Source organism: Leuciscus leuciscus (assembly GCF_965113295.1).
Source record: "Leuciscus leuciscus genome assembly, chromosome: 4".
Classification (NCBI taxonomy): Eukaryota; Metazoa; Chordata; class Actinopteri; order Cypriniformes; family Leuciscidae; genus Leuciscus; species Leuciscus leuciscus.
In genome coordinates, this window is record NC_138728.1 from 7665440 (window position 1) to 7692956 (window position 27517).

At 42.5% G+C, this 27517-nt stretch overlaps 1 protein-coding gene across 1 annotated transcript; it reads left to right on the forward strand.

The window, feature by feature from the left end:
• Positions 1–61: 61 nt before the first annotated feature.
• Positions 62–27514, forward strand: LOC309497774 (clathrin coat assembly protein AP180). The gene is made up of 22 exons (XM_082168088.1): positions 62–1796; positions 4216–4358; positions 5022–5097; positions 5248–5350; positions 5676–5769; positions 5931–6042; positions 6653–6759; positions 6848–6889; positions 7992–8072; positions 8750–8865; positions 8979–9058; positions 9642–9656; positions 10009–10167; positions 11737–11835; positions 14911–14973; positions 17946–18077; positions 24748–24772; positions 24878–24944; positions 25779–25832; positions 25918–26022; positions 26143–26242; positions 27286–27514. The coding sequence occupies exons 1-21, from the start codon at positions 1667–1669 to the stop codon at positions 26227–26229; spliced, it is 1890 nt and encodes a 629-aa protein (XP_082024214.1). The 5' UTR covers positions 62–1666; the 3' UTR covers positions 26230–26242; positions 27286–27514.
• The last annotated feature ends 3 nt before the right edge of the window (positions 27515–27517 follow it).

Genomic DNA, 27517 nt, shown 5'->3' on the forward strand with positions numbered 1-27517 from the left:
CACACACACACACACACACACATATATATATATATATATATATATACAGTATATACAGTAGGAAGAAAATACTATGGAAGTCAATGGGTGACGTCAACTGTCTAGTTACCGACAATCTTCAAAATATCTTCGTTTGTTTTTGGAACAACTTGAGGGTAAAAATGAAGTAAATGATAACAAAATTTTCACTTTTGGGTGAACTATTCCTTTAAAGTTCCTGGAAGAAGATTTGTTCATAACTTTCAGAGAACCTTACTAGAACGTTAGCCAAAGTTCTGAAAACGTTCCATGCCATCTTTAAATGTCAATCATGCTTTTATTATAATTTGCAATCAAATCATGTTTAAAACACTAAAATGTTAAACTAGTTGTTCAATATATAGGCTAACTAATAAAAATACTCAAAGGATTGTTTAAAGTGGACATCATTTTATATCAGTCTTGCTTTTCCCTGACACTATTGTCTCCTTGGTGAATAAGTACAGTAGATAAACTAAATTGTTGTGGCAGTTGAAAAGTTGAAAACCTTTGTTCTAAAAATAGGGGGGTGGGGGAATCAATAGTGTTGAAGTGTCTCCACCTAGTGAACCGAATGATGAAGCTGCTGTTTTCATTGCATTCAGTCACTAGAGGTGTAGTAGCTTGACGAAATATAGGAAAAGAAATATAGCTTATGTAGCCTGTGCACAGAGCACATATAAAAACAATAACACAATAAAGTCCAAACATGTAATAAGTGTGTGACTCTCCTCCATTCAGCTAATTTCACTTAAAGCTCGTGACAGAGAAAGTACCTCTGTGCTCAGGGAGCAGAATGCAGACAGATGAACCGTGAACGCGCACAGACCCCTTAAAGGCGCGTGACAGCTTGACGCCGCTTCCCTTTAAGAGCCCGTTGTGCGTCACCTGACCAGGTCCACCGACAACCGAAAAGGCAGGACCTTAACCTTCATTACCAGAAAAATAAGCAACTAAATATCCAAGATCTGCACGATATATCACTGAAACGTGAACAATTACTTGTCTTCATACTCTCGCCCTTGAAAAGGCTTGAAAAAGACACGTCATCATCACCATCATCATCCGACAGGACGGGAAGGACACACGGGCTTTGACCGAATAATACCGAGGCTCCGGAATCCCGAACAGGTCTATTTGGTAGAGGATTAATCAACGGAACGTTTTTTCAGCTCGTTTTTGTGCGTTTATTTAATTCATTACATTGAAAAAAGAATCGGTTCAACGTAAAACGCGCCGTCATTTCGGTTTGATGTTTTTTAGTTTTTAAAAAAAAATACATATACTAATCAAAGGTGACAGCTTACCCTATTATTTTGATTATTTATTTCCCACAAGAGCCAGAAAATAGCTCGGCGTAGGGCGTTACGTAATAGGAGCATTATCCATGGTGCTGAAACCAACTCATGCATAGACGCCTACATCGACCAAATTTTAGTAATAAACTTCAAGCATATATTTTTGTGCTTTTGAATACGTCATTTCAGGCGCTCTGGTTGGAAACCAAAAGGAGAAATCGACATTGTCTGTTTCTGTAGAGCCACCTTGGATTCCGTCTCATTTTTTGTCGGCGAATATCATATGCATTTCGACTGTCCTTCCCCCTGAAGTTGATTCTTGAGGTGGTTGTCGACGCTACCGGGAGAAAATGTCGGGACAGACTCTGACGGATCGCATCGCCGCGGCGCAGTACCAGCTCACCGGATCCGAGGTGGCTCGTGCCGTTTGCAAAGCCACCACGCACGAGGTGATGGCGCCCAAGAAGAAGCACCTGGATTGTAAGTGAGACATTTTTTGACTCACCCTCATTCCTCAACGTGTTCAGTCTCACTCAGACCTGGCGCTGTCCACTTCAGCACCACAGCACAGTCCAATGCGTAGAATAACGAGGCTGTGAATAATATGCATGGCTTGTACTCAATGAGGTTGTTTGCTACTAGTTGCAATTCTGTCAGTGGAAAACCTGCCTTTTAGGGTGCATGTAATATAAGGAGCTTATATTCTAAGAAGCGTGTCAGTGTGTGTAGCTGATTGCATTTAACTGACAGCACAGAACATACCCTGAAGTGTCTTTATGTGGGTGGTGTGGTCTGGAACTGAGAGGGAGAGACAGTAAAAGAGAAGACAGAAGGAAATCAACTGCATTTAGACAAGACGGAGAGGCTACAATAGCATCTTCGTGTCGCCCTCGAGCTCTGTGTCCTGCAGGAGAAGGCCTTCTGAATTATAAATCGATCAGCCAAAGCATGCATGTATTATTTACAAAGCCAAAGGTGAGGACACTGGTATGCAAGCTGGGGAATCTTGTTGTGTGTTAATATCAGCAATCCCTTCATCAGGGAATCACATGTGTGATTTCACAGGCACTCCAGAAATCCATAGATTCATAAATCCGCTTTGTCTTGGCAAGGTTGAGCATTGTTGGCCTCTCTACAGACACAAACTTGTTTTACTTTTGTAGTATCAGGTGTTTTGTGACAAGAAATGTGTTTGTTGAGTTTTTATCTCATAACTCCAGCCATTTGTCTGTTGAATTGGAAGGCGTGAGGGGTGGTGGTGAGGTTGTCATGGAAACTGAAGTAGATTATTGGGGAAGGGGGAGGGGTGAGTCAGTGACATCATGATGACATGGTATCAGTTTGCACGAAAGGGTCTTCATACCAATACAGAGGCAGCATTTGCTTTGAATTTAAAGTCGCAAGACTGCAAGAAAGTCGCAGATTGTTAGTTTAATGTGGTCTTTTCTGTCAATATTGTTGTGCTGCTTCATAGAATATTATTTTAATATTAAAGCTATCATTGTCTTTTTTTAGATGCATTTGTTTGGATGGATTTGTATGATCTTGCATCATGTAGTTAAGAGACCAAAGCAACTGATTGGTAGAGTTTAGTCATGTGTTCACACATATGGTGCGTGTGTGTGTTTGCAATGTGTCTGTATTTACACTGTCTGTAATCCAGTCACATGAGCAATTCCATAATCCCAATGAGCTGCACCTGCTCACATATTCACAACCTATAATATACAGACTCCCAAAACAGGGACTGCCATGCCATATACTTCAATATATAGTGACGTTACATAGCAACAAATTGCACTAGTGGTAACGCAACTCACACTATATCTCAGTGTGTTCTAATCTGGACTATTCTTGGCTTCTTAACTCCACTGCAGTGTGCTCTCTAGCAGCCATGACTAACATATTGGCACCCTGAGCACAACGTTATATGGAATTTAAGACGATCTCCTGTCGGGAAGTCTGTCCAGAGAATACCAGGGACATTTTGCACTCCCAAAGAAACAAAAATAACTTATATTTTGTTTAAAGAAAATCAATCCTGTTTTAGGACTATTGGGATTTGTTTTTTCATTTTCATGACAGTTAAACACATTTTCCACCAGATTTCCCAACGAAAGAATGATGCATCATTTAAATTATAAGTGTCTTTAATTCATGCTGATTCCAGTTTTCATTGCATTACAGTATTGAGAATCTAATGAGAATTATCACTGAGTAATAAGTAAAATGAGTATAAAGTATTTAGGGACAATGTCATAATGCAAGAAATCCTAATGGTCCCAAAACAAGTTTTATTTCTTTATAAAATCTTTTATTTTATGTCTTTGGTTTTGAGGGTAAAATTTGCTACTTTTTCAGTAGTTGCTTGAGACTGAAAAATGATATTCAGTCTGAAAGAAGTTCATTTTAAAGTTCTACTTTGTGTGTGGTTGGAAATTACGCTACGTTCACTCTGTCAGTTTTTGGGATTGACAATAAGGTGCAAGTCTCAAAATGTCCCGTTCAAACAGCAATTTACAGTAGCATTTCGAATACTGTCTGTATGAACGTGAACTGGACTTCTTGGTTTAAATTCTCACAGTGTGAGCAGCACCCTAGTTTTCCCAGGAGGTCTCCCATCCAGGTACTGACCAGACTCAACCCTGTTTGGCTTCAGTGGGCAACCATTCTTGAGCTACAGGGTGATAGCTGATGGCAGTATGTTGTTACATGCAGGAAAAATGCACAGGCATAATGTTGTTTGTCTCTGTGGGGGCTCTTTCTTGCTTCTAAATTGCATGTTATGAATTTTCCCCCTTAAAGAATCTGTCTGCTGATATTAATAATCATAAAACTCTTCATCCACATTGCAGTACGTAGCGCTGTGGTGGTAAATGTGCGTGTGTTTTGTGTGCAGATCTGATCTCAGCCACCAACGAGACAAACGTGAACATCCCTCAGATGGCTGACACACTATTCGAGAGATCCACTAACGCCAGCTGGGTGGTCGTGTTCAAAGCTCTAACCACGACTCACCACATCAGCATCTACGGCAATGAGGTGAAGCAATAAATTACTGTTTTAAACTTTATTCCTTTTAGTTTCTTTTTATCAAGTTCAAACTCAATCTTACAGATGTATTTACTAGTTTCTTTTGGCATAAGAGAAGAAAACTGCATGCAGGACTGCATTTGCTTTTATCAAGTTCAGAGTTCATTAGACGTTTTGAGAATATGCTATAAAAATGCAATAAAATGCACCACATCTGCATCGACGGCAATGAGGTGAGGGATACATGACTGATTTACTATAAAACTAAGGGTGTGTCTCAATCAGCTCCCTAGTTCAGTAGTCACGTTTCAGTGCCCTGTAGGGATTTTGGATTGAGTCAGCCCTTAAAATGGCCGACTACCTGATCAGTGCCCTGTCCACTGAACTGGGGAGCTGATTGAGACGCACTCCAAGTTTCACAAGCAAAATGCAAAGTTTCTTGGGGGAACCCAAAACTTTTGCGAGAGAACGCAAAAGCATTGAAATATGTTTTTTCTCCCATCCTATTTTTTTTTTCCTCCACCATGTCCCTTTAGGGGCTCCGTAGAAAACTGCATGCAGTATTGCATTCGCTTTTATTAAGTTCAGAGTTCATAATGCATTTTGGTAAAATAAAATAATATAAAATAAATACTGTGTGTTTCAAGATTTGTCCTGATTAAATCCCTGCAGAGATTCATCCAGTATTTGGCCTCCCGAACTTCCCTGTTTAATCTCAGCAACTTTATTGACAAAACAGGCTCCCATGGTGAGTTTGTATAAGTTAAATGAATAAAGTCACATAAACATCTATCTTAACTTGTTTACTAATTCCATGAAGTGTGATCTGAAGTGTGATCCATTAAATGTGATAGAAATGTGATCAACTAAAGCTGTTTATATCTTTTCTGTCTCCAAGGCTATGACATGTCGACATTCATCAGGCGATATGCACGGTACTTGAATGAGAAGGCATATGCTTACCGCGCGATGGCCTTCGATTTCACTCGAGTTAAAAAGGGGTATGTCGATTGATTCTGGGAATAGAAGGCCACATTGGCAATATTTAGACACTAGTTACTCCAAGTTATTCAATATTACATCAGAGTACATTTTAGATAGCATGATGTTGTTAGAAACGCTTCAGACTTTACTCCCAGAGTTGTTACATTTACAGATCACAAAGGGAATGTCATCTCTGAGTTAGAGAGAAAGAAAGGATGGTTTCTCAGGAATCAGCAAATACATGCACTGAACTGTTACTCCTGTGTGTGTGTGTGTGTGTGTGTGTGTGTGTGTGTGTGTGTGTGTGTGTGTGTGTGTGTGTGTGTGTGTGTGTGTGCACAGAGCTGAGGGTGTGATGAGGACTATGGCTCCTGACAAGCTCTTGAAGGCCATGCCTGCCCTGCAGACTCAAGTGGACACACTGCTGGAGTTTGACGTGAGTAACATCTCCCACAACATCTGGGACCTTCTGTGAAGCCGTCCCATTAACTGAGATTGTATTTATTTCAATGATTGTTCTTGTACTTTATCATTATTAGTTTTTTTTTAAAACTCCATTCTTCACAATAATGTTTTAAATGTTCCCTCCCCCCCCAGGTTCATCCTAAAGACTTGAACAACGGCATCATAAACGCAGCATTCTTGCTTCTCTTTAAGGATCTGATAAAGCTCTTCGCATCCTACAATGACGGCATCATCAATTTATTAGGCATGTGATAAATAATTTAATATAGATGATCTCAATCTCTGAACTATAATACATCTTACTATATTTTATACAATTCTTAAAGCCTTAAAGTTAAAATGCATTATAATATGTGCAGATTCCTTGTTACATCTGGTTTCATCTACAATTGGTTGTTTGTCGTGTGTTTTAATGCATTATATTTTCTAAAGGTGTGTTCAATGAATAGATGAGTATTATAATACATTATAACTGTATTACAATTATTCATGACAATACAATGCATTATAAGTTGCATTACAAGGCTTAATTAATGCAGAAATATAAATATATGAAATTGTATATTATTGGTTTGAAAGACTTAAAAGAGCATTTCATGTCTATCCTTTTATTGTTCAACTGATCAAGGTTGATATTGTATTTCAAGTAATAAGTAATAAGTAATACAATACTTTTTTGAGAGAGTAATTAGTAATTACACTGTTGAAGATGTAATGAGTAGCTAGTAATTCATTACTTTTTTAAAGTAACTTACCCAACATTGATTAAACTAAAGCCTTAAGGAAAGTGTTAACCAAATCTTCTATCCTGAAACAATGGGCTTTGATCTGTTTTTTTTTTTTTGGTTCTACAGAGAAATATTTCAAAATGAAGAAGTCTGAATGCAAGGATTCTCTGGATATTTATAAGAAATTTCTGACCCGGGTGACCAAAATTGCAGAGTTCATGAAAATTGCTGAGGTAAGGCCAGAAGAAGAGATATTTAAAGTCAAATATACTTACAGAATACCAATTCACTTAGAATATGATTATTGTGTTTATGTTGCAGCAAATAGGAGTGGATAAGAATGACATCCCTGACATCTCTTATGTAAGTTACTATTGTACTCAGTGACTGTAATATTCCCAAACATTCGTCCTTTCATGTATGCACATTTATTGGCGTGTCACTATAGTGTAGCTCTTAATTTATATTAGAGTCAGGCCAAGTATTGATTCCTTGATGTCAATGGATTTTGAAAACTTTAGAGCACTGGTTGTCTTCCTTTTAAAATAATGAAGTAAAGCTGGTGTGAGTGTGAAAGAGCTTTTCATCTATCCTAACCAAGCATCATTATTAAATCGTCCTCCCATGGGAATTCTCAGTGTCTGCATCCAGGCGTAGTTGCCGACATGGCAGATTCAGACAATGAAGACTGTCCCTTTAAAGACTGCTTCAACGAAGAGCCGGTAACCATGTTGACTGATATGGGACGCAGTATGCATCTCAGTGCATTGCTTTTACCATGGCCGCATGGGATAGTAAAGTGTCCATCGAATGAGCACTTCGGAAGTAGTAGGTCTACTTTTCACCTGCTTTTTTATGAAAACTATGTATTCGGAATCGGCTCACATACTGTTTTTTGCCTAATATATAGTACAGAAGTAGGCATATTTGGACGCAGTGGATTTCTTTGTATGGGCTTGTTGTTTAAAAAAATTAAGAACTCATATAAGATGTGTTTCTGCCTTTCCTCTCCAAAAAGTTGTCCTTAAAAGCCAAATAATATCTATAAAATACAATTGATTTGACCACTCTGAAACTAGCAGAAAAGAGCCTTCCGTAGAGTTAACACTGTTATTTTTCTATTTTTTTATGTGAAACTGCTTTCTGTATTGTATAAAGTGCTACATAAATAAACGTGGCTTGACTTTCTCTCAAAAATGAATAAGTCACATTGCGATTAGCCTTTTTGTTCAGAATCTGGGTAAAGCAATGCACTGAAGTCCAGTTCCGTCCCACAGTTTGTGCAGTGAGCTGATTTTGCAGTGCTGTGAGGAGTGGTTTGAGTAAAGGTTCCCAGCTGGTTTTGATGTGGTGTTTTATTGTTTGAATTTGCTGTGAAACCTTGAGAGATATTGACATCAAATGTGCTCTGACGGTTTTTGTACTGCTCATCATATGTGTGTGTGTTTTATTTTGCTGTTCTCAGGCTCCCACCAGTATTCTGGAATCTCTGGAGACACATATGAACAGTCTAGAAGGGAAGAAAGGGTACGAGACCCCTGAACTCATTAAATGTCAGATAGGAAGTAACTCTGAACTTTTAAATCAAATGCTGCATGCTAGATTTAATAGAGAAGCCTGAGTAGGGCACATAACCATGGCTGGTCACTGTGATTTTGCCAAGTAAAACATTTTAAGTTGATCCTGAAACAACATTCCTGTCCAAACCTAACCCTACCCATAACTTATACCTCATAGGTGAAATGATAGGTGAACAACACTGATGTAGATGCATATTACTAATGTAGAAAATGTCTAAACTTGACAAAAACTGTAAAAATGTCCCTCATATCTGATTGGTTGATTGGAATGTTGATCTATAGGAAAATATTTTACTTGGTGAAATCACTTTCACCAACCGTGGCTTGTCTCTGCAGTAACTGTACTGTACGTCTCTTTGGAAAAGAAATAGAAGGTCTTTAACTAAGTAAATATTAATACTAATTGATGTTCTTTTCCTCCTCCTGCAATGGTTTGTTCAGGGAAGGGTGAGTATGTTTTAAATAATCTCATCAACATTTTTATCAGTTTTGTTATTTTTATATAAATTCATCTCAATGTCTCTGTTTGTGTCCTTCAGGTCACCCACAAAGGTAAGTGGGCACTTCATTTGATTATCGTTTTGATTTTGTTCATGAATCTAACACACATATGCTTAACCTGTAGCTCTGTGTTATGTTTTAGGGATCACCCACCAATAACGTGTCTCCAACCTCCACTCCCGCCAAATCTGCTGCTGCCGTCCCCACTTTGGAGCCGCCACGCTCCGAGGCCACGCCAGCTGCCGAAACTGCCACTGAGTGAGTGACCCATGTAACCTCACTTCCTGTCGGATAAAAAATCAGAACACAAGATAAAATCTGACCGTACAGTTTTCATGTTTATAAAAGTGTGTGTCTCTATCTTACCGTAGTTCTCTTCTGGATCTGGACCCGTTGTCTTCCTCTGGACCTTCTGCAGGAGGAGCATCAGCTGCTCCCACATCTTGGGGAGGTACAGTTCAAACACATACACACACACACACACACACACTCAGCATGTGAACATGTCAATTTCCAGACCAAACCAAAACCCGAAATTGCAAAAAAAATTAATAAAATGACTTTCCGAATGAGTAAGCTCAGATGCATGGCTATGCTGAGGTCTGACTCAAAGATGTTGGAGTATATGTGCATGCGTGCTCAAATTGGGTTACTTTAATATGAAACCATAAAATATTTATGATCATAATTGATCTTATCAACATGAAAAAGCATTCACAACCCCTTTCACTTCCGTAATGTGACATATTTTAGAGTGAAATAGGTCATCCAGCAAGAAAACCATCCGGCTGACTGATTAAACCATGAATATGGTCTCAATGACATCAGCTTTTTTAACTTCATATTTCTCCATGACAAAACCAAAATTGCCACAAACCCAAAATAATATGACAGACTGCCCAGAACAAAACCCAAAACCAGACCTTTAACATACAAACTTCCTTACATTTCTCACTATAAACTCTTAATGAATGCGTGACTTAATTTGATAATCTCTTTTTCTCTCTGTCTCTGATGGGTCGCTGACACATCAGATCTGCTGGGGTCAGGTAAGCGTTGTTGGCTTTTCATTTTATGTTAGATGTGTTTTCATGTGATTTGATGTGTTAAATGTCTCATGCATTTTATTAAACATTTTGAACACTTGTTATAACTCATCTGGGAAATTTAAAATGACCATATGACAGTCCTCTATATGACAAACCTAGTCTCCTGAAGCCCTTTTAGAGTGAGAAGCCATTTACATCTCTGTGTCAATCCCTCAGTCTTTGCTCAGTAGAATCTTTCTCTCTCTCTCTCTCTCTCTCTCTTATGCTCTTGCCCTCTCCTTTGGTTACTTTCCTGGTTATCTTTTTATTTACGTTGTGTTTATATTGGTCCGCTGGGGGCGTGGCTATGCAGAAATGGGTTCCCTTACTTCAGAGACTCTCCTTCCTGACCCAACCCTTGCCGTAGACTCCAACTCCTCAGCCACGCCCACAGCCGCCGAGGCAGCCGTTTCATTGGCTCCTCCTCCTTCCGCTGCCGGTGCTTCCTCCGGCTCAGCCGATCTCCTCGGAGGTCAGTAGTGAGGTTTCTTCCTTAAGAAGATGTAAAGGCTGTGGCACATTCTGAAACAGAGGAACATCCCAGCACTGAGATTAAAGATCAGATCAAAATCACAGTTTGCGGTGTTTCATTTGTGATTTGTGAAGTCTGTAGTCATCAATGCTCCATTTCTGTTTGCAGTAGAAATCTAGAGCTTCTTATTTCATTTTCTGCTTTATATCTTCCATGCTGCAGTTTTTATTTGACATTTGTTTGCCATCAATGCTCCACAAGATCTTGTGTATTAAAATTACACATATGAATTATAATAATTTGATTATTCTTATGTGTAGCTGCATTTGCAGACTGCACAGTAAGTTTAATCAGGTTTTCAGTTGTAGTTTTACATTCAGAGAATGCAAAACGTTTTAAAGTGAGCATGAAATAAACTGACACATTTTGCTTTCTAATACATGCTCATAGAAAAAGTTGTTAACTCTTTCCACTCCAGCGTTTTCAAAAAAAGTTGCCGGCCATGGCCTGCATTTTTGATAATTTTCACAAACTTTCATGGCCCCCAGAATATTTTGTTGTATGAATACCTGACTAAGAAGAAATAAATAACAGAGCCTCTGCTTTTAAATAAAAAGCCCATTTTATTTAAAAGCTGTTCTAGCTTCATGTGTTCTTTTTTTAACAACACTTGAATGGGGGTAGCAACATTTTGAACAAAAAGCTAAGAAAATCACGTTTTTTTCAAAGACTACAACGTGCATAAGCAGTGCTTTTATCACTTGTTTCGGCTCCTTTTTTTCCTGTGTTTTGATCTGGAGATTCAGAAGATGCGTAATGGCGCTCCCTACCTTATAACAGTGAAAACACGAAAAGCTGGGAAATTCCACCAATGGTGGGGAAAGAGTTCAAAAGAAAACAACCTCTGAAATAACTCTAATTTATGGTTGCATGGCTGAATGGGCTATTAGTTAATGTTAATCAACAGATATTTAGTAAATATTTTGTGAGTAATGCAGCCATTCTAAAATCTTACAAATTGAATAATGATTTAATGATAAGATCAAGTTTAATCCTACTTTCGTATGGTTGAATATCCTGGAAATCATGTTATGTTACTAAAGTAAAATAGATTACGAATATTTAATATTAACAAAATTGGTCAGAATTATTATATAGTGCACTCTTGAAAATAAAGGTTCCAAAAGGGTGTTTACAGAGCGATGGCATAGAAGAACCATTTTTGGTTTATCAAAGAAACATAAAAACTTTTTCTTAGTGTGAAGAACATTTAAAAAATCTAAATAACTTTTTTCCACTATAAAGAACATTTTGTGCAATGGAAATGTTCCATGGATGTTAAAGGTTCAGCCTTTATTTTTAAGAGTGCATGTTATTTTAAGTATTCAGGACATCATTTTAAATATTTCAAATGCAATAAATGTCTTTTTTCCGAACTTTGCATGACACTGAAGTCATGTCGTTTCTTTCTCTCTATGCTATCTACTCTCTCTATTTCCTCTTCCTCCTGTCATCCTTTTCTTTGGCTATAATACGTCAACCCTTTGGCCCTTGTGTGCGGTACTCCAGATGTGTTTGCGGCCCCTGCGGCTGAAACAGCTGCTGCTGCAGAGGGCGGGGCCACAGCAGCCACGCCCACTTCTGCTGCCGATGGCACCGCGGCAACTGGTGGGTGACAACAGTTCAAGCGCATATATGTGTATGTGATAATGTCGGTGTAGAATGGGTGAGAGAGAGAGAGTGTGTTTGCTTGTGATTGTTTTCATTTACCGCTTTTGAGAACCACATAGAGCCTCTTCTGCAGGCTCTTCCCTAATGAAGCCTCCTCTGGTCAATGTTGAGTTTTCTGAACTGGCATCGGTGTTGCCGTGGAGATTGCTATCTGTGTTGCTAGGGCAATAGTCTTTGAACATGGAAGTTCGGTTCTCTGGGGGGCAGAAGCAGATGTCGACTTGTTAGGCGCGCAACACTCAGTGTATCTGACAGAATAATGAGCTCTAACTTCAACAGAGAGAGGAGAGTTCTTCTATTTTTCTTTCTCATTCTTCCTTCTCTGAAGATTCATCCTCAGGTTGACTTTATCCATCTTATTTTAATGTAAGAGCAGGTGCGGCTATTTGTAACTTGAATGTGCGAGGCTTCCAGTGTCATTTGCTTCCAGGTCCACAAAAACAGTCCGTTATGCTGTTTGATATTGCAAATTGAATTCATTATTGTAATCATAAACACATTGCACTTATTGCACTTTGTTATTTTTCTAGTTTTTAAATTATACCCAATTAACAGGGAATATTCTCAGACCTTTGGCAAAAGTTCTAGCAAGGTTCTCTCAAAGTTATGAACAAACGTTCCTCCGGTAACATCAATAGAACGTTCATTCAAGTTATCTGGTCTTTAATAATGTTCTGAAAATGTTAATACAAAATCTTCATTTACACATCATTCATGTAACATTTTTTCTAAAACATTTTAGTTGGATATTCGTCAAACGTTTTTTAAATGCTCATAGGCTACTTGTTTTAGAATGTTCAGAGAATATATTCAAAAGTAACATTCTTATTATGTTTGAAGAATTATAAAATGGAATGTGTTTCCTTAACATTCGTACAAACAAGAAAAACGTGATGTTTTGAACATTCAACGTAATGAGAACGTTAGCAAAACATTCTTAGAAATATATTTTTGTTATTAGTGTAGATGCTAATGAATCAGAAGTCTCGCACATTCACAGAAAATAGCTAATTCCCACTTTGCAAAATAAGGTGGATATAATAAATAACAACAGTCTCAGAGCCTTGAAGATGTTTTTCGATCACCCTCTTCTCCCGGTATAGATCCCTTTGCTCCAGCGGCTGGTTCTGCTGATAACTCCCTTCAGTTGGACCTGTTCTCCCTGCAGCCAGTAGATGACAGTAACGCTCTCTTTAGCTCAGTGGCGCCCACTACTGGCCCGGCATCTGTCTCCACCACCACTAGCGATGTAGCCCACACTGCTTCCCCAGCACCAACGATAGACCTGTTTGCTGGTAAACCCCTTAGGCCAGAAATTTAGCATGTCCCATGAAAATCTTTGGTTTGATTTGTGTTGTGTATTATTAATATTATTTGTTTTTTATTATTATTATTATGTTTTATGTTTTTGTCTTTATAAATGTCCTCTTGTCTTTAGGTTTTTTTCATCCCATGCCAGATTCATCTGTTCCCAAAATAGACCCTAACCCCAGTCTAGACCTGTTTTCAGCAGGTACACACAGTACATCCATCCACTCATTCCTTGCCTCGCTTGTTTTTTCTCCATTCTGTCCTTGACTGCTCAAGGTGAGCCAAATATGCTTCTCTCCTAGGGCAGTCGACACACTCCTTCACTCCCTTAGGCATTCATTCACTCCTTTTTCTTTCCCAATCTCGTCTGTGTTTTTCTTGAAATGTCTCCAAGAACCACTAGTTACATTATCCCCACTTAGAGACGTTTTTATTTTCACTTGCACCCTTGGGCTTTATCGATGAAGTAAACAGGTTCTGATCTAAAACTGATGCGCCTTACGGGTTTCATGTGATATTTTAGTGTTCCTTTTACATAGATAGATGGATAAAGTTACTCTTCAAATAATGGATGTTAAACGAGTAAGACTTCAGATGTCAACTAAACTCGTTCCTGTGCTCCAGATGTGTTTCAACCTCCTGCCGCTGCTCTATCTGCCCCCATGAGCTGGCCCGACAGTGGGGCAAATCTGGACCTGTTTGGGGGTTGGTAATAACCCCAGTGTGCATGATTTGCAATGGTTTGATTTGCATGTTTTGCTCAGATGGTTGCTATGGATTCTGTTATTGGAAAATAAAGCTGTTCTGATGGTTGATGGACAGCAGACAGCAGTTGTGAGAGATTCCCTGACCTGACAGGAAGAAGTGAAAAGACTTTAATAAGGTGTATGTGTGTGCTTTTGTGGTTCTTAACACATTTGTGGGTTGTATTTGTGTGCCCAGCTAACACAAATGTTCTAAGAACATCCATTAAGTGAACGAAAACGTTATTTTTGAATGTTCTCTGGACATTACAGTTTTTTAAAGGGGCTATATGTAAGAATTTTAATGTATTAATTGATATTTTATTGCCAATGTGTGAACAGCTTGTTACAAAACAAGACTTCCTAGGTTGTCTATGAAAGCCTGTAGACTGATTTTTAGACTGAAGCCTTGAATCATGTTCAGTCTCCTGTACGTTACGTGTGCTCAAGTGCGAGCACCAGCAATAAGTTGTGGCTGCAGTTCACTTCATGCCCACCGGTGTCACTAATAACAAGGGTTTCTGAATTCTTTATATAGCCCCTTTAAATGGTTTTACTTTTTCTTGGTTATGTGAACGTTAGAGACAACATTAAGGCAATGTTCCATTTTATAATTCTGCAAACATTATGGAAACGTTACTATTGAATGTTCTCTGAACCATCTGAAACCAATAAGTAGTAACATTTAAAAAACTTTAGATGAACGTCCAACTAAAATGTTTTTAAAAAATCCATAAATGATGTATAAATAATGTTTTTGGGCTAATGTTTTGAGAATGTTATTAAAGACCAGATAACATTCTATTAACGTTACTAGAAGAATGTTTGTACATAAGTTTTGTTAGCTGGGTGATAACAATCTCTCTCTTTCTCTCTCTTTGGGCTTGACTCTCAGTGTAATGGCTTTGGCTCACTCACCTGCTCACTTTTTTACCCTCATGCTGCATGGATGGATCAGAATCGGCGGGTGCTGGTGAGGCCAAACCAGCCACAGCAACCACAGGTGGAGATCTGATGTCGGGTACGTCACCTGCAGCCCTCATGACTTCTTTGTTCTTTCTTCATGTCATTTTCAGGGTTGTTCTGGTGTTCAAAACAGTCACGTTTACAATCTTCATAGTCCATAGCATGGAAACTGCAGCATGTTTTCATACCCTTAGGAAAGACAAATCCCAAATCAGATCTCAGTCGTTTCTCAACGATAGCAATGAGATGGGGAGCAAATCATGCACCTAAAGTCAACATTAAAATGAAAATCCTATTTTCTAAATACATGTTACAGATATGCAATATATTTATGTAATCCACATTTTTTTCAATGAACCATAACTGAGAACTCAAATTAAGCTATGATTTATTTGTTTATATATATCAACATTTTTCTTCTGGGTGTATGTTTCATTTTAACATAGCAGAGGTGTTTTTATGTGTGTTGATGTCAGTTTAGTGATGTGTGTGTGCCTGGTGTATATTGAGTCTAGACACGTTACATCTCAGTTGTGTTGTGGTGATACTGACATGTTGAGATGAGATCCGTGTTTCCATCTGTTTCTCTCATGCGTGGCGTTTATGTTCATCTCAGCTCTACGTGGAGCTTCTTCCCAATGCCTTGCTGCTTAATTCTGCTCTCTCTTTTCTCTCATTCACTCACTCACTCTCTTTTGTGCTCATCCGATGTTTCTTCTGCTTGACGACACTTTCCTCTTCCTGATCATGTTCTCTTTTGTATGTTCTTCTTCTATTACTTCTTCCAATGTTTCAAATTCCCTCTTTTTATTATTTTTTTTCTTCATTTTCCATATCTCTTCCCATCCATCTGGCTCTTGGGTCATTGCTTGCTTCCTCCTGTGCTACTGGTGAGTTCTGATGCTCCTACACCAGCTGCAATCCCACAATGCATTGCTGCATTGCAGAATAGGGCTTCAGTGAAAACTGAAAGACTGCTAACCAAGCTATAGGAAAAGTATAAGATGGATGGATGGATAAATGAATGAAAGTTTGGATGTTTTGCAAAGATCTCCAGTGTTAGATCCATTAACGTGCATTAACATGTGCTTTAATAGAAACTAATGGTTGAAATGTTTATTATAAAAAATCAGTGCTTAGTTAAAGCTGTCCAGTAATGAAGGCTATTTTAGGCTTGTTTCAGAACACATGCGTAAGCAGTGGCGCATACTGTTACCGGTGCCCATATTAAAAGGTTACGACGCTGAGCCTATTTTTGCTGTGTTTAGTGGGCAGAAAATATGTTGAAAATGCAATATAAACCTATTTATCAACACAATCTTTCGCAATATAGCAGCATAAAATAATGGAGGGAATTAATCACCCATTTTTTGAAAAAAAGACAAATGTCAGGCTTGATTCCACATGCAGCTACATGCACACAAAAAGCATTTTTTACGATAAAAACCTGTGAGAAGAAAATATTATTTGCAGTATTGAGCCGCAGTTTGTAGCATCAATATAAAAGCACAGCAAGCTTTTCATAGTAGTAAGTGCTGCTTATGCATGCTGTGTGAAACAAGTCTAACACTACAGGTGTTTCAAAGCTGTTAAATGTTATGATTGAATGAATGTTTAATGTGTCAGTGTGTGTGTGTAGTCACGGTGTGTCTTGAAAGCGCTCAGCTCTCTTTCTTCCTGCTCTCATTCTTAAACCATATTTGTGTTCGAAATCACCCCCTATACCATCATTCACTATTCCCTGCATTTCTCCACTAATATATCTCCACTCATATATACTCCACTTGAAGGAGTGAATGAAAACGACACTGAGTGCGTCGGAAGGCCTGCCACTTTTGCATAGTTTGCGCTTGCCATTTAATAATCTTTTGAAACTGGCAGTACCAGTAGTAATGAAAAGATTTATCTTGAACTCTGTCATGGAAATTAGTATGTATAAACCTTAATTAAAAAATTTGATAATCAATTAAAAAGTAATTTATACCTGTATGATATTATGTAGCCACAATGGACCAGCGGTTTGGAAAATGGATGCGGGCGCCATCTTCTGGTGAGACGCGGGAATTCATTTGGCCTGACCCTCACAGTGCATTATGGCTATTCTCTAGCCGTTGAGTGTAGACTCGTTATTGCGGTTAATTATGGGATTGAATGAGTGCACTCAATAACATCCACTATGGTTTCGGACACCATTACAAATGGCTGTTCCCTCAAATAGTGCCCTATTTAAGGGTATAGGGTGCGATTTCGGACACAGCCCATGCCTACACTTGACTTTAGGCAACGTTGTTGTGCCACAACAGGCAGAAGCTGTCCACACTGGATGTGACAAAGTGACCATTGCAAATCAATTTGTTCTTCATATCAGAAGAAGCGAGAGCACTTGAAGTACGTCAGAATAGAATGGAGCATCAGTTTACCGTCAGGAATCTGTCGTGTCGCGCCACATCCAGTGTAGACAACATCACTCATCACTATAATGTCGCATTGAGCCACTCGTGTCTGGTGTAGACACAGGGTTACGATTTTCTTGTACTGGTTGCCATAGCGATATACCCTACATGAGGGTTGTTAGCATTTAGTTTAGCTCCCCTTTCCTTACTATTACTGAAAAACAAGCTCACTGTCACGGTTACCAGCCTAGTCACCACCTCCTTCACTACATTTCCCAGCATCCTCCTTGGCACACACCTGCACCTGTCAGCGATCTCCCTCATTAACAACTTACCTTGTGTTCCCTCATTGTCTAGTCTCGTTTATCCCAAGTGTGTTGAACGTTTGGACCCATATCTCCCGTGTCTTTACCTGTGTGATCTCCTGTGTTCTCTATAGCGATTCCTCTAGTGTTCATCCCCAGCATTCCTCTCCAAGTGATCCTGTGTCCTGTGCTCTCCTCTACCTTGTGTTTGCCATTTACCTGTTTGTCTGCCCACTGCTGCTAAATAAACTCTTTCACCTGCTATTCTGTCTCCGGCTCCCTGTTCCGTAACACTCACTATGTTTGTCTTACTCTCACTCCCCCTTAAGCTTTTGATGGAATGGGTGATATGCTCATGCCAGCTATGGCTCCCCAGGCGTCAGGGGCGTCACCCATGACCAACTCGCCGGTCAAACCCATGGGAGGAAACCTGGACTCAGCTATGGCCAACATGGCCAGCAGTAAGTTCCCATCCATTTTTTATTTGGTGTACTCCAAAATCATAGCCAAAATACAATAAAAAATAAAGTGTCTTTAATGGCATCTATGGTCTCATAGTTTCACAGTGATGCCATAGAAGAACCATTTTTGGTTGCCCAAACAACCTTTCAGTGACCAGTTCTTAAAATACCCTTTTTTTTTTCCAGTGTAAAGAGCATTTTAATCATCTAAAGAAAGTTTTTCCACTTAAGGAAACGTTTGTGCAATGGAAAGGTTCCATGGCTGTCTTTATGGAACCACTGATGCCAATAAAGAACCTTTGTTTTTAAGACTGAGAACCTTTAGCATCCATAGAACCTTAAAATTCCATAGAACCAAATAAAGGTTACAAAGGGTTTTGTTTTGCAGAGATGTCATAGAAGAACCATTGGGGTATAGTGGAAAGAGCTTCTTCGTGTTCTTCATACAAACACAAAAAAACAGAACAAAAAAACTCACTGAACGGTTCTAAGCAGAACCCCAATGGTTCTTCTATGATATTGCTGTGAAAAAAACAATAGGTTACTGTCGTAACCCCGGTTCTCTGAAACATCGAGTGGAGAGATCCACCTATGGGAAGGGCATCCGGTACCTGACCTCTGTAGAAGCATCCAATTGCACCAAGTCTGGTTAACAGACAGAAGCGCGCAGCCAATGCCCGGTAAGGCCACACCCCCTTACCTAAGGCATATATACCCCAATGCGCGCTCATGTACCTCAGTAAGTATATTCGCTTCTCGTGCAGCAAGCGGGGCAAAGCTGGTGGATCTCTCCACTCGATGTTTCAGAGAACCGGGGTTACGACAGTAACCTATTGTTCTCTTTCATCATCTCGTTTCGAGATCCACCTATGGGAGACCTGGACAGCTCCCCGATTGCCCAATACACCTACAGTGAAATTCTGCAACCAGAGAAGGACGGTCACCTCCGAGAGGTGGTGCCTGACACGTCCTAAAAGAAAAACATGACCCTGCCAGCATAACGCCACGCTGACTGCAGTGGACAAGCAGAGCATGCACCATGCATGAGACACATACATGAGAATAGCCCCCCATTACCAATGCACATAGCTAAACCCAAGAAGGAATGCAAGTGTTTGGTGACTGGAATGAACATGACTGGCCCGCCCGTTCACTCCTTGTTGGATACCCAACGGAGCTTGAGAGAAAGGGTTAAGAGGACCCTACCCCTAGGACCGAGTGTGCCACCGAGGTTCTAGTGACATCTAACTGGTAGTAACGCACGAAGGTATGAGGAGAGGCCCAGCTGGCAGCGGAGCAGACGTCCTGCAGTGACACTCCCCTGAACAAAGCCCAAGAGGTGGCTAAGCCTCTTGTGGAATGAGCTCTGATGCCCTCTGGGGGCTGCACTCCCTTCGCTTCATACGCCATAGTTATCGCATCCACAAGCCAATGTGAGAGGCGTTGCTTCGAAATGGGACTCCCCCTGTGCGGAGGAGCCCATGAAACAAAGAGCTGGTCGCTCTTACGGAAAGCACTGGGCCTGGTCATATATGCTCGCAGAGCACGGACGGGACACAGAGCATTCAGCCTCTGATCCTCCGGGGAAGCGAAGGGTGGAGGGTGAAAAGCGGACAGCTCCAAAACCTCCGACGTGAACGCAGGGAAGCATTTCGGCATGAAGGCCGGGTTAGGCTTAAGAGAAACCTTATCTCCACTTAGGGAGAATTTAGCGCACGAGGAATGAACCGAGAGTGCGTGTAGCTCACTGACCCGTTTAGCAGATGCCAAGGCCAAGAGCAAAGCTGTCTTGAGGGACAGCAGCTTAAGGGAGATACTCCCCAGCGGCTCAAAGGGATGTAGAGACAGCGCTTCCAGCACCATGGAGAGGTCCCACTCCGGAACAAATCTCCTGGTGACCGGTAAAGAGCGCCGTGCACCCTTCATAAACCTGCGGATTAGAGGGTGCTGCCCAACCGACGAGCCCTCAAAACCCACATGGCAGGCTGAAATCGCAGCCAGATAGACCTTAATAGTGGAAAAGGACCTGCCCTTCTCCATGAGGTCCTGCAGGAAACACAGAATATCGGGCACCGAGCACTGATAAGATGTGAGACCACGCCCATCACACCACCCCTCGAACACTTGCCACTTACCACCATACAGGGATCGCGTGGACGCGGCCCTGGCATTCTGGATCGTGGCAATTACACGCGGCGGGAGCCCCAGTGCATTTAGGTTCGTCCTCTCACGGGCCAGGCCCAGAGAGCCACCCTGTCCGGGTGGGGGTGGTAAATCTCCCCGTTGGCTTGGGACAACAGGTCCGTGCGAGGGGGGAGGCGCCATGGCTCGGCGTATAACAGAGGGATTATCTCTGCCAGCCACGGGGCTTTGGGCCACCTGGGTGCTATCAGAATAAGAGACAGGCCATGCTCCCTCACCCTGGCCAGTGTAGGAATTATAAGGCACAGGGGAGGAAAAGCATACAGCAGCACTTTGGGCCATGGGTGGGCCAGTGCGTCCGCCCCGAGGGGCGCGTCCACGTCCTTTAGCGAGAAGAACATAGGACAATGGTGGTTTTCGCGCGAGGCGAATAGATCTACGGCTGCCTGTCCGAATCTCGCCCATAAAATCTCCACTATCTGCGGGTGAAGACGCCAATCCCCGTAGATTGGGTTTCCCCTCGATAGCAGATCCGCGCCTCTGTTCAGAATGCCCGGAACATGAGTCGCGCGTAATGACAGAAACACCCGTCTGCTCCACACCAAAAGCTTGTACGCTAGAGCGTGGAGTTTCGACGAGCGCATGCCGCCCTGACGGTTGATATAAGCCACTGCCGTGGTATTGTCGCACCGTACTAGAACGTGATGTCCCTGCAGGCGAGGCAGAAAATGATTTAGAGCTTTCCAGATGGTCAGAAGCTCTAAATAATTTATGTGCGCTGAACGTAGTCTGCTCGGCCACAGACCGTTCACCGTTCTGCCTTCCTGGGTGGCTCCCCAGCCTGTTAAGGACGCATCTGTCGTCACAACTTTCCGCATCGTAACCGTCCCGAGGGGGGTTCCCCGTGCGTAAAAGTCCTCGCTCTCCCAATGACGCAGGGCCGCCGAGCAGGCGCGCGTCACCGTAACTGAGCGGCAGAGATCGTGAATCGGGCTGAAATGTAGTGACAAAACCCATTTCGTGAACGCTCTCATTCTCAGTAGACCCAATGGCACCACCTGGATAGATGAAGCCATGAGACCCTGCAGCCTGAGGCATGTACGGTATTGTACTCTCGCCCCTTCTCTGAAACGAGACAGACAGTCCATCAGAGAGCGAACGCGCTCTTGAGAGAGACGCGCTCGCATGGAGACTGAGCTCAATTCCAAGCCCAGGAAAATGACATTCTGACTGGGAGTCAGATTGCTCTTCCTCATATTCACATTGAAACCGAGGGATGTGATGTGCGCGAGTACCCGGGTGGTGTCCCGCGACACACTCTCCTTCGATTCGGCTATGATGAGCCAATCGTCTATGTACGTCAGAATTCTCAGCCCTGATAGTCTCAGGGGCGTCAAACCCGCTTCCGCACATAAACAGAACGTTCAGGGACTCAAACTGAGCCCGAACGGCAGAACTGTAAATTCGTAACATGTGCCTTGGTAGGCGAAACGCAGATACTTCCTGTGTGGGGGGTAAATGCTTACGTGAAAGAAAGCGTCTCTCAGATCGACTGATGTGAACCAGTCGTTCTGTTTTATGGCGCGGGCGAGAGAGCCTTGTGTCAACATTCTGAACTTGTATTTCCTCAAGTGCTTGTTCAACACTCGAAGATCCAATATGGGGCGGGGTGGGCCGCATTTCTTTGGAACAAGGAAATACCGGGAATAAAAACCCTGGTTTACCAGATTGGGTGGTACCCTCTGAATCGCTCCCTTGCTTAGAAGAGAGGAGATTTCCTCTTTCAGAATGTGTGCGGCGTTTTCCTCTGTGTGAGAAGAGAGAACACCGTTGAAATGTGGAGGTCTCATTGCAAACTGCAGCCTGTAACCCTTGGTTACGGTACGCAACACCCACTCGGGAGCTGAAATGGCCTGCCAAGCCGCTTCGTGGCTCGCGAGCGCCCCCGCTCGGGCTGGAGCGGAGCTGTGAGCGTCCAGCTGGTTTGTCAATGATGCAATGCCGCCATCCAGTGGGCACACTGGGGGCGGCATGCATGGATTCGGAGGAATTTCCTCTTTCTGCAATGAGATGGGATCTCTCTGCAGAGAGGGGATTTCCGTCCGAAACGAATTTATGTGATTCGTGTTTTTTTTAATTGTGTGTGTTTTGTGCTGGACATGCACTTGGGCCGAAGCCTTTATTGAAAACGTGAGGGGAACAGAGGGCGAGTGGTGCTTTGGTGCCACTACACATGAACGTAACCTCACAGAGTGCCCCCTGAACGTGGGGGGAAAACACACACTTGCACCCGCGAACTGGGCAGTCTCGCGGCGCGGTGAGCCGAGGGCACCCCTGGGTCTTTTCGACGGGGGTCCTGAACAAAGAGGGGAGTCCGACGGGTTTGTGACCCGCGACTGCAGACTCGAAGCCCCCATCGGAAGAACGTCAGGCAGGCCACTTACGTTTCGAGTCGGTAGAAGTGGGGTTAGCCTGTCTCCCGGCCGCGGGGGGATTAGACTTTCCCCAGCGCTTGGCCGGCGCTGGGGCTTGCTGCCGTGGTGGAGGGATGCTGCGGGGTTTTTCCTTGCCCTGAACAAACTGTCGACCTATGGCAGGTGGGTTAGGCCCACGCGCAGGGGGCACCTGGCGTGGGGCAGCCTTCCTGGGAAGGCACAGCTTAAACGCCTCATCTTCTTTCTTTTTATCATCGCACCGTTGTTGCATCAGTGCGACGGCGGGACCGAATAGAGCCCGGCCGGGCTCCACCGGCGCGCCTGCGATGCGCCGCTTCTCGCTGTCTGGCAGTCCTGACAGATTGAGCCACAGCGCGCGCTCTCCCACTACGGAAAGCGCCATGGAGCGCCCGCAAGCTTGGACGGCCTGCCGGGCGTTACGGAGAACGAGGTCGTTCACCGTGAGGATTTCCTTCCAGAGGGTATCCGAAGGATTTCCTTTAGCCAGCTGCTGTCCTAGTTCCTCGAGAATCTCCGCCTGGTAGGCGGAGAGGAGGGAAGAAACGTTCAGCGCCCTGACAGCCACGGCCGAAGATTTATACGTGGCTTGGTGAATGGAAGCAGCAAAACGGTCCATCTTGTTAGGCAGGACCGGCTTAGGCGGGGCGAGTAGCCCACCCTGAGCGGGGTTAAGGTGTCTGGCGATGGACGGCTCGACAGCGGGGGGGTCGCCCATACCGTGAGCCGCCATATCCTTAGCCTCGAGTCCCGAGAGACCGTGTCTGAAGTCGAGCGGGTCGCTCCAGTACGTTCTCATGTGCTTAGCGCACGCCGGGAGGATGGGGAAGAGTTGTTTCCTCGGGCCGGGAGGGGGTCCCAGCACTTTCCCATCATAAATGTCCCTCTCCTGGTCGGTGACGTTCTGGGGAGTTGGCCACTCAACGTTGAGACGAGCGGCCGCTCGCTCACACACTTCCAGGAGAACGGCTTGTGGTAAAGCCGTGTGGGCCGTGCTAGCCTGGGGAACACCGGAGGGCGGGATGGCCTCCTCGTCCTCGGAGACCCCAAGGATAGCCGCATCATCCTCCTCGCCAGAACCGGCCGGTTCGTGGACGAGAGCGAGGCCGCCCTCCTCGAAGATGTCCTCTTCGGGGAAGGCGGGATTGGGCTGGTCAGCCCAAACGAACTGAGTCGCGCCCCGGGAGGCACCCGGTAGCGCGTCATCACCGTGTCCTCCGTCCGAGTCCGAAGTTAGGGAGAGCTCGGCGCACTGTGTCACAGCTACCTTAAAACGGCGCTTCAGCAGCTTCCTCGGCAGCCTTAGACAAAGGCTGCAATTCTCAGGATACTCCAAAGCTTCGCGAGCATGCTTCGGACCCAAGCAAACCACGCACAGCTGGTGAAGGTCCTTCGCGGCAATAAGGGATCCACACGCGGCCGGGCAGGCCCGTGATAGGGAGTCCCCCGACGAGGCGGCAGGCTTGGACAGCGACATATCCGCAAAAAAGCTGGAGAAATCCGTGGCGGGCAGCCGTTATAGGAGGAAAACGGAGATGGAGAGCGTGGGCGGCTCCGAATGCAACGCAGCAACAGTTGAAAACACGACTGTCACGTCCGGCGGAGGCTGATCGAGTCGATATGTCCTCCTGCAGACACGCGGTGAGCAGTGTGTGAATTTTCACTGAGCTGAGTAATACAGAGATCGCGAGAAGCGAATGACAACTGAGGTACATGAGCGCGCATTGGGGTATATATGCCTTAGGTAAGGGGGTGTGGCCTTACCGGGCATTGGCTGCGCGCTTCTGTCTGTTAACCAGACTTGGTGCAATTGGATGCTTCTACAGAGGTCAGGTACCGGATGCCCTTCCCATAGGTGGATCTCGAAACGAGATGATGAAAGAGAACCAACCTTTATTTTTAAGAGTGTGAAACTTTAACATTCATAGAACCTTTCTATTAAACAAAAGGTTGTTTGTTTTTTTTATAGTGGAAAAGGTTCTTTAGAATAATACAATTATTATTCATTTTTAAGAGTGTAGGAGCTAACAATTATAAGAATCTAAAATTGTAAATCTCTCTGTCTGTGCTTTCAGATTTGACAATGGGGAATCAGAAACCGTAAGATACAGTAACGTCCTACTCTCGATTTCACCATATTTTCTTGCCCCCTTAAATACATTTGTGTATCTGTTCCTCTTCTGTTTCTGTCTCTCTCTGTCTCAGGGGTGAAGCAGCTGGAGGGGCGAACTGGCAATCGCAGGTACCCACCCCTAGCTGGGGCGTTGCCATGGTAAATGTTGTGTTGTTCTGTAGATGTGGAGCATGGGGGTGGAGCATGGCTTTGAGCAGCATGGCTTGGAGCCAATCACGAGCTTCCCCTTCTCCCCGCGGAGCTTTCTCATATATGAAACTTAGGGTTGAAATATTGAAACTCTTGAAATATCAACTGTACATTTCTTATTTCAACTTCTTCTTATAAACTGCACTGGTAACACTTTACAATAAGGTTCCATTTGTTAACGTTTACTACATTAGATAACACGAACTAACAATGAAAAATACTTCTAAAGCATTTATCAATCTTAGTTCATGCTAATTAAAATTATTACTAATACATTATTAAATCAAAAGTTGTATCTGTTATTACATTGTTATTACTAGTTTATTATTAACTAATGTTAACATAAATGAATAAATACTGTAACAGGAATTGCTCATTGTTACCACTGCACTTGTTATTATAGAATTATATATTTACAAAAGGATGTATCAAACTTTACATTCATAATCTTAATCGTTTGTGTACAGTGTGAAAAAGCCAAACAGTAGCTTCAGATTCAGTCTCGCTTTAGAGCTTCAGACCTGTTTTTGTGTGACATCTGCTTCCTTCTCTTCTCTTTGTTTTGTTTTTATTATTAATATAATACTAAACATATATGCATGTACATCCCCCCTGAAACATTTCAATTCACACTTAAATCAAACTATTAACAACCATCCCAGTTCCCACTGTGCAGATTCCCTTCTGCGTGTCTGTGTGTCATAGAGTCATTTTGTTCAGGTGTTGTCCTGTTCTGTGTTGTTTGGTGTTAACCTTTCCTCCCCATCCCTCCCACCCGCTTAGAATTCCCCTCTTGGGGTCTGTCCTGTCATGGGATCCCCATCACCATTTGGCATGGTAAGAGTGTGTGTTTATGTGTATGTGTGTGTGTGTGAAGGCGTTTGTGTTTGTTTCTCTTACTGTGTCTCTCTGTGATTCACAGCCTGGAGCAGGAGCTTCTCCCATGATGCCTGGCTCACCGATGATGGCCTCCCAACAACAAATGATGAGGCCACAGTTTCCGGCAGCAGGAGCCCCTGGACAACCGGTATTTTAGACATGAATTCAGTTGGATTTTTCACTTAGGCATTAAAATAGTCATTTAGACAAGAAATGCAGACACACGTACTTAATTATTGCTCCCGTCATGTGTGCGTTTCCCCCACAGATGTCTCCGGGAATGGCCCAGAGTCCCAGGAAGCCTCCACCTTCTAAAGATCCTCTCGCTGACCTCAATATCAAAGACTTCATGTAGATGAGCAGCTGGTGTAAGTTTAACTACAGCTACAGCAGATGTGAAATCTGACGACAGGAAACACAATGAGACACAAGCGGAAATTATGTTCTGCATCTGATGCATCTCGTTTTCAATATTATATGAAGAATGTAGTTAAAAAAACATGAGTTACATGAAAATAGTGTCATCTGGGGCCGTAACCATCAGGGCAACACGGATCGAAATGTAATCAATATATAGTGATCAATCAGTATTTATTAATATATACTGTATAAGGAGCGATATTAAAACGTGACGGTATTTCTCGTAGAGGTGAAAAGCGGTCTCGTGACATCAGCATGATCGAGTTGAGTTTGTGGAAAAACCTTTTACAGTTCTTGCATTATATTGACTGCATTATTAGACTATTTTCTAAGGCTGCTGCATGATATATTAAAACCATTTAAAAATCATAATATAGTATAGTGCAATTGAAATCACAAATGCTGAGATTTAATTAAATAAATATATGCGCTGCAGGTTTCAGAGTGAAGCTCAACGCTTTGATTATTTACACGCATGCAGGTTTCTTCCAGCGGCTCAGAGAAGTTAAAACCCTCAATCTGAGTTTGAATGATTTGATGTCCACATGTTCTTGTTTAAGAAATGACGGTGGTTGTAGCATTTCTATCATAAGGAAGTGGCCAAATATTAAAGATCAGGTGGACATTTGAAAGAATTTCAAGGATAACACACAAGATTTGACACGGTTAAAGTGTAACACCAACAATCACCAGGCTTGTGAAAAAGCACGCCCTCTGCAGCCATAATGTACATAAGTTGATTGTTCGCATTTTGTATATTGCATTATGTATTTTAATAGTTGTTCAATAAAACCATAAAACCATAAAATGTCCTGCTTTTGATACCTTATTTGAACCAAAGGCTATTGTTCACGTAGATCTATTTTTTTACAAAAAAATATGATCAGATTACTCCAATAATCATATGTATGTAATTATGTGTATATATATACAAACACAAATACATATGCATATAAAATACTAAAACCTCTTTCTTTTTTCTCTGTTGCAGTTGTCACACTTATTGTGCAGCCCTGATGAATCAGACGTGTGTACTCTCTTCCGTTCATCACATTCAGGGCCTCCAGTCCCTCCTTCTCTCTCTCTCTCTCTCTTTCCCTCCCTCCCTCTCTGTCTGTTGTTGTAGCACAAACCGTGAACGTGACTAAGTACATGTGTGTACGTGTGTTTGTATTTCAATGTTCTCAGTTACTTCAGATCTATATATAAAAAAATAAAAATAC

What these genes read in the sequence shown, in the direction of transcription:
- LOC309497774 (XM_082168088.1), top strand. Translation starts at nt 1,667, where the DNA reads ATGTCGGGACAGACTCTGACGGATCGCATCGCCGCGGCGCAGTACCAG. An exon ending in TGACAAAACAGGCTCCCATG is followed by an intron (nt 5,098 to 5,247) that starts GTGAGTTTGTAT and finishes TCTGTCTCCAAG; the next exon opens with GCTATGACATGTCGACATTC. An exon ending in CGATGGCACCGCGGCAACTG is followed by an intron (nt 11,836 to 14,910) that starts GTGGGTGACAAC and finishes TGGATGGATCAG; the next exon opens with AATCGGCGGGTGCTGGTGAG.